Source organism: Euleptes europaea, chromosome 11 (assembly GCF_029931775.1).
Source record: "Euleptes europaea isolate rEulEur1 chromosome 11, rEulEur1.hap1, whole genome shotgun sequence".
Taxonomy (NCBI): Eukaryota; Metazoa; Chordata; class Lepidosauria; order Squamata; family Sphaerodactylidae; genus Euleptes; species Euleptes europaea.
The window spans coordinates 35,258,547-35,265,550 of NC_079322.1; the positions used below are offsets into that span (position 1 = coordinate 35,258,547).

The following is a 7,004-nucleotide window of genomic DNA, read 5'->3' on the forward strand; positions in this document are numbered from 1 at the left end:
ACGGAATTTGCATACCAGTGCTCTGTGGGTACACAATATATGTTCCAAGACATCTGAATAGTGGTTTGGCTTTAGGCGCCTTTCTTTCTATGTAATCTTAAAGATCTATATTTAATTTTAAAGGAATTGGAAAAAAAAAGAATGAAAAATGTCTAAAAGTTACCTTGGGGGAGGAATGAAGCATGTGTTTGCTTCAGGGAGTTTACAGTGACAGGATTTATCACAAGTTTTTTGAACCAGATAATTATGTTTGATAGCACATCTGGCAGCATCATAAAAACTTGAAATCTTAAGCTATTACACAGGATTACTTTTGTAAATCATTTATGAATATTACCAACGTAAGCCTATTCTGTGCATAGGAGTGGTGAAGTGCTGGACTCAAGGACAAAGAGGATAAAAGCCCCTCCCCCTTCCCGTCAAGCCTCAACTGATAGTGTGACTATTTTGTCAGTTGAAATTTGAGATTGCTGTGTCTACCAAGAAAGCTGCAATAGACTGACCCTGGAGAACGTGGCTACTGTACAGGCGCAAAGCTGCTGGAGAATTCAGCAATAACCACCAAGGTAATCCAATTAGGGGCAAACTAAGATCGCCTGGCAATTGTGTCTGTGTCAAAGTCTACTTTGTGAACACACAACAGAAAAAAAATCATTATTATGATCTTTGCCAACCAAGAGAATGGAGATTATAATCTCCACTCCAAGAAACATATAAACATTTCAATTCAGCTGTGGATGTAAGGAGCTAACCTGAACCCATCAAGGTGTGTTCACCAAAATGAATGAGAAAACCATTCCAGTTTGAGGAGCATTAAGGACATGTCAGAATGACCTCTTCTGATCTGAAAGGATCATTCAACTAGGAGCTGAAGCCTCTGTGTGCAGGCAGGAAGCATTTCCAGAACTATTTTTTAATTACAGTAGAGCTCACAGCAGTATTTAACATGGTTTACCAAGGCCTGTCACCAAATGGTCGTTTCATTTACAGCTACAGATTCAAAGCCATCTCCAAGAGATGTTCTTATTTATGAATTTAAAAAAATAAATGGCAGTATTTCAAATATCCAATTATCACAGATGAAAATAAAAACCCCCCATACCAATTCAACAGTGAGTAAAGCAACAGCAGTTTTGAAGACCATGTAGTAAATTGCTATTTAAACCAAAAATAATATCCTATGGAACCCCACAAAATAATATTACTTGATGTAAACGTTATTCCTTTCTGCAGGCTCAAAGACACTGTTTCAGATAGCCTGGCCTTTACAGCAAAAGAAAAGAAAAATATGCCTATTTAATCCTTGTAATCACTTTCATCCAAGTGTAAATGATCCAGCATTTTCTGACCTTCATCAATAGTCCTTATACAAATAGTTTGACCTTTAAAAAAACTAATCAATTTGAAAGGAAATCTCCACTGAGAAATCTGAAATGGGGGATCCCTCAAGGGTGTTAGGATAAGGCAAGATGAAGCATAAGTGAGAAGGAATCAGTACGCCTGTAATTCAGCATTATATATACTTTTTGCCTGTGGTCTTGGACATTTGAACCTACCACAAATTACATCTACATTCTACAAAACACTCCACTGAGTTCGGTGAGGAATCTGACATGAGGTTACAGGTAATGGGAAGGTAAAGAATATGGGTGTCACATCTTTAACCTCATACATTCTGCAAAAGTCTAAGTTTTAAGATGTGTTCAAAGATGCCTTTTTAAAAGTTGCTCAATCTGGGTAAAAGGAATCCATATTTATCTCTTACTTTCCCTACTGCATTCATGTTCAACCACATCCTTTCTATGAAAGATATGCCAATTGTGTTTTTTAAAAAAGATATACCCCCTGTATTTACATAATGTACCCATTAACATCTGGAAAAATGCCACTACAGATGCAGTCAAGTGAACTTCTATTGGCAGCAAAGTCAGCTGAGAAAGAGCTGTCCCTAATGGGGCCCCATCCTATTTCTGATAAATGGGACACACAGAGAAAGATTATCTCAGTGTCCTGGGATTTCTGCAAGGGAGAAAGAGAACCATGAGCTACAGCGTGCCAAGACTGATTAGAGCTTTTAAAGTCACAAAGAATACTTTAGGCCTTGGAACTGATAGACAACCAGTGTAAATAAAACAGAATAGGAGTAATACGTTCCTAGTGTCCAGTTCCTAGCAACAATCTGGCAGCCATATTCATGAACTAGCTGCATTCTTCAAACACCCAAATCAGCCCCTTGTAGACATACTACCATAGTGCAGTCTGGGTGTTTAATAAGCGATGAGTAACCATGGCCAATTTCTTCTGATCAAGAAAACGTGTAGCTGATGAACAAACTGAAGCTAAGGAGATTCTTGATCATAACCACCTCCTGGCCGCTCCAGCAGCTGCGGATCCTGGAACACCACCAAGCTGCAATACTGGGTTTCCAAGATGAATATAACCACATCCAACTAAGGTCAACACCCTCCCCCAGGTCATCTGTCTTTCCAACCTACTTCCATCTTCTATTAATACCTTTAGATAGAAAGAACTGTTCAAGGAGCAACAATAGCCCTGCTGGGACACTGGAAGAGGGAGTAACTTGAAGTTATCTAATCGCTTTTCCTGTTTCATTCCAAAAATTTTTGCAGTGCACCATCATGAATACTGCTGAACAGATGAGGAAACTGATTAATATTAGCCTTTGCTTGGTTAGTGCCTGGCAAACCATCACTCTGGAACAGTAATGCTCAATTTGAAGGCAGGGTTTCTTTTATTACTTTAACATTAATTTATAGTTCACCTTTAATGTAAGGTAATATTTCCTCCCACTGACCTTTATAACATTGTGACCAACCTCATAATTACTAAGTCTTTTTCTCTAATGTTAATCTGATACACAAACAGAAGTCAAGTCGTAAAGGTACAGGTTAACAAGTCAATCCCATTAGTATCATCAGAGGAACTGAAATCTCTACCTTGGATCTCTTTCTGTAGACTACTTATGCCTGTAAAATTAATTCGCTCAAAAGCATTTTATCTTTTTGAAGCAGAGGGGACCTGTGATATGCCTTCTGTGATTTGTCTGAGTGATCACTGGACTGAGTGAGATATCATAGGATTGTCATTTCCATATGGCATCCTGGTCAGACTGCCCCCCCCCCAACAAGAGACAGAGGGTTCATTTACATACACTCTCTGTGGAGGCTCCCACCTTGTGGACCAGCCTGGCTGAGGAGGTCAGGAAGGCTCTCACAGTACTAGCATTTGGCAAAATGCAAAAGAAAGAGAGAGAGAGAGAGAGGCCATCCTGTAATTGAATTAAGCTGTAGTGGGCAGAACAGTCCAGAAGGGCACCTTCATATGGGAGTGGGGAATAGATACTGCATTGCCTTGTATCTCTGTAATCCTACATTCTGCACTGATTGCACTATGCCAGCCTGGGCAGTTTGCTGTTCACATTTAATTTTGTATTCCTAGTCCTATTGCATTGGTACTGGCATTCTATTTTGTACTCGAGGATGATCGGGGCCTGGAGACCAAGCCCTATGAGGGAGTTGGGAATGTTTAGTCTGGAGAAGAGGAGGTTGAGGGGGGGCCCTTCCAACTCTGTGATTCTGCTCCTATTGGTACTGCATAATCCATTTGCATTGTTCACTGTATATCTCATGGTGAATGTTCACATTAGAGGGAAGGTGGCATGGTATAGCCAGATCTCGGCAGATCTCAGAAGTTAAGCAGGGTCATTATTTGGAAGGTAGACCACCAAGGAAGGCCTTGCTGGGGTCACCATAAGTTGGTTGCGACTTGACAGCGCTTTACACACACACACGTTCACATTATTGCTTACACTATCATTGTTTTGTACTCCTAGTCCTAATGTGTTCATTCAGTGTCCTATACTGTATGATTAGACTTTTTCTCTTTGGTTTTATATGCATGGCTGTTTCCCTCATGGCCATCCCTCCAACAACTTCGGGTCTTTGTTTTGATTATGCATGCAGTTTCCAACCGTCAGAGGTCGCCTCGCTCTCCCCCTGCGTTTCCCAGAGTTTGGCCTGCATTTTCAAATCCAAGATAAAACATGTCTCTGAAAACATGAGCAAAACATGGGGAAACACAAGGGGAGAGCGAGACAAAGTCCGGCGGTTGGAAATGGCATGCATAATCAAAACAAAGACCCAAAGTTGTTGGAGGGGTGACCGAGAGGGAAACAGATGTGCGTAAAAGGCCTTTCTGTACTTTGTTAGTCTTTAAGGTGCTACTGGACTCTTGCCCTTTTCTACTACTGCAGACAGACTAACACGGCTATCCACTGTGAATTATTTTCTGTACTTTGTAATCTACCTTGAGTCTTAGCAAAAAAGGCAGACTATAAACAACCCAAATAAGTAAGTAAACAACAAAAAACATCATTAGAGACCAGATGCCTAAGTTTATACAAAATAATAACGCTAAACATCAAATAGTACACTTTAATCAACATGGCAGCCCAAAACAGAGTTATATCCTTCTAACCCCATAAGAACATAAGAAAGGCCCTGCTGGATCAGACCAAGGCCCATCAAGTCCAGCAGTCTGTTCACACAGTGGCCAACCAGGTGCCTCTAGGAAGCCACTAACAAGACAAGTGCAGCAGCACCATCCTGCCTGTGTTCCACCGCACCCAAAATAATAGGCATGCTCCTCTGATACTAGAGAGAATAGGTATGCAGCGTGACTAATATCCATTCTAACTAACAGCCATGAATACCCCTCTCCTCCATGAATATGTCCACTCCCCTCTTAAAGCCCTCCAAGCTGGCAGCCATCACCACATCCTGGGGCAGGGAGTTCCACAATTTAACTATGCGTTGTGTGAAAAAATATTTCCTTTTATCTGTTTTGAATCTTTCGCCCTCCAGCTTTAGCAGATGACCACGTGTTCTAGTATTATGGGAGAGGGAGAAAAACTTCTCCCTGTCCGCTCTCCCCAAACCATGCATAGTTTTATAGACCTCTATCATGTCTCCCTACCATGATTTCAATGAATTTAGAAGGACATAACTATTTAGGATTGCAATGAAAATCAACAGACAGAGACATCTACAGACAAGCTTCTCTTGTGGGGTAATGTATAAGGTAAATAACATATGAACAGAGTGTACAGTTAGTAAAAAGATTTTAAGTCCCACATAAATTCACACATGTTAATTTCCCTGTTTTATTTCCTGGGCTGATAAACCTAGATCCCAACAAGAGAAGCACAGCCTAGCCCCTTGTTTCTTTATGTTGTTTCTATCAGCAGAAGTGGTACGAGGTTCCACATTCTAGTTCCTATTAATCACCTTCATTGATAAATAAAAGTAAGAGGTTCAAAAGCAAGACCTCTTTCTTTCAGCCAAACCAGCTCAAACTACAAGGAATGAACAAAAAAATGTATGCTATTGAATCTTAACTTCTAGACGCTCCTGCACGCCCCTTTAAAGGAGGTGAATGCATATTGCAGATAACATTAGATGTATTCTGATATGACAAAGTCTGAATCTACAACATAAAACATTTTTTGGAAGTCAGGCAGAAATTATTTTTTGACAATGGTAAAATGAAAGCAGAATTCAATTACAAACCAACTTCAATCTTTCCTATTGTTGTTAAGAGTGGTAAGCTATGCGTTACACTCCAGTCGGTGAAAAGGCTGGATGTGTAGAAAATGTTGATTTGTATTTACTAACAACACACAAAACACGAACTAAAACACTTTCAGAACCCAAATCAGTTCAGCACTGAAGTCTGCTAACTTCCATTTCTAACTGACATCTCCATTACCCAGAATACCACAGGGTTCAGCCTTAAAGGGGCATCAGCATATAAACAATCAAACATAAAACTTACATCAGCTATTACTCCCTGCCACACATGCAATGGATATTTGGATAAACACACCAGTTTGGATCCAATGAGCATTTCCAGTGGTGCAAAAGGGAAGAGGGAGTCCTCTTTGACCACCAGAAAGGCTATGCTGGGAATCATGGAACCTGCATGGACAGAAGACATGTGGCATGGAGGGCGTGGGGGGGGAGACGTAATAAAAAATGGATGGATCCAACCCACCAGTAATTATACATAATCTCAACTACAGGCACTGCAGAACGGCACCTCCCGTGGTTTTACTTCTAACGGGTTCCTTGCCAAAGTACGCAACACTATTTCATCTTTATCATGGTTTAAACGAGGGCACAAAACAAAATATTTCCTTCTAAACAAAGTCACCAACCTTTCAAGGAGACATATATTTATGTCAGTAAATTGTGCCATTAAATTATTATTTTTAAAAAAACAACATGGTATATGTGCTTCATCTTCAATAAAGAATACCTTTCTTAAAGGTACATATAAGGGTTAATACTTACTGGCTGGTGATGGGGTGCTGCAGCCACTAGTTGGTGGGTTACCTTGAATGCCATGAAGGGAGGACAGTGAAAGTCCACTGATGACAGGAGGAAAAAGTAATGGATACGGTGGTGCTGGATAGTGAGTCATATGTCCGTTCACCATTGGTACAGGACAAGCACGGCTACTAGTTGTCATGATAGCTCCTCCAAGGATATTCCAAAGAAATACCAAATACAATTACTCCATAGAAGCAAATATGCAGGATTTCAAGTCCAGAGACACAACTTGAGAAGGAAACTCATCCGATGATTCTCTTTTCCCCCTCACTGCTGAATTCTTCCCATCATTTTTCTGGTACATTCCTGCTGTGATGACAGTCTTCGTTATTTTAATGTGATCATATAGGGGCTGGCTCAGCTGTTGTTTCAAGCCTTCTTTGCTTCCCCTGGAGCAGCAGTTGAACGCTACAGGTGCTTGTTGAAGTATTCTGCAGGAGGAAGAATACCATAAATAACGCAGACTAGCAAACTGGCAAATTAATCCCATGATTACTTAATTACCAGGCAGAAGTGCACTGTGGAACTATGCAAGGATATAGAGGACTAAATATTAATCATTTTGCCCAGATGTACAAACCATTATATAGACTA

The 7,004-nt window shown here is 40.4% G+C and overlaps 1 protein-coding gene across 1 annotated transcript in view; it reads right to left on the bottom strand.

The window, feature by feature from the left end:
• Nucleotides 1-6,804, bottom strand: part of RARB (retinoic acid receptor beta) — a 233,296-nt gene extending 226,492 nt beyond the window's left edge. The window contains exon 1 of the mRNA XM_056857879.1: nt 6,372-6,804. Within this exon, the coding sequence (XP_056713857.1) occupies nt 6,372-6,549 (178 nt within the window). The 5' untranslated portion in view covers nt 6,550-6,804. The remainder of the gene's footprint in view (nt 1-6,371) is intronic.
• Between the last annotated feature and the right edge of the window lie 200 nt (nt 6,805-7,004).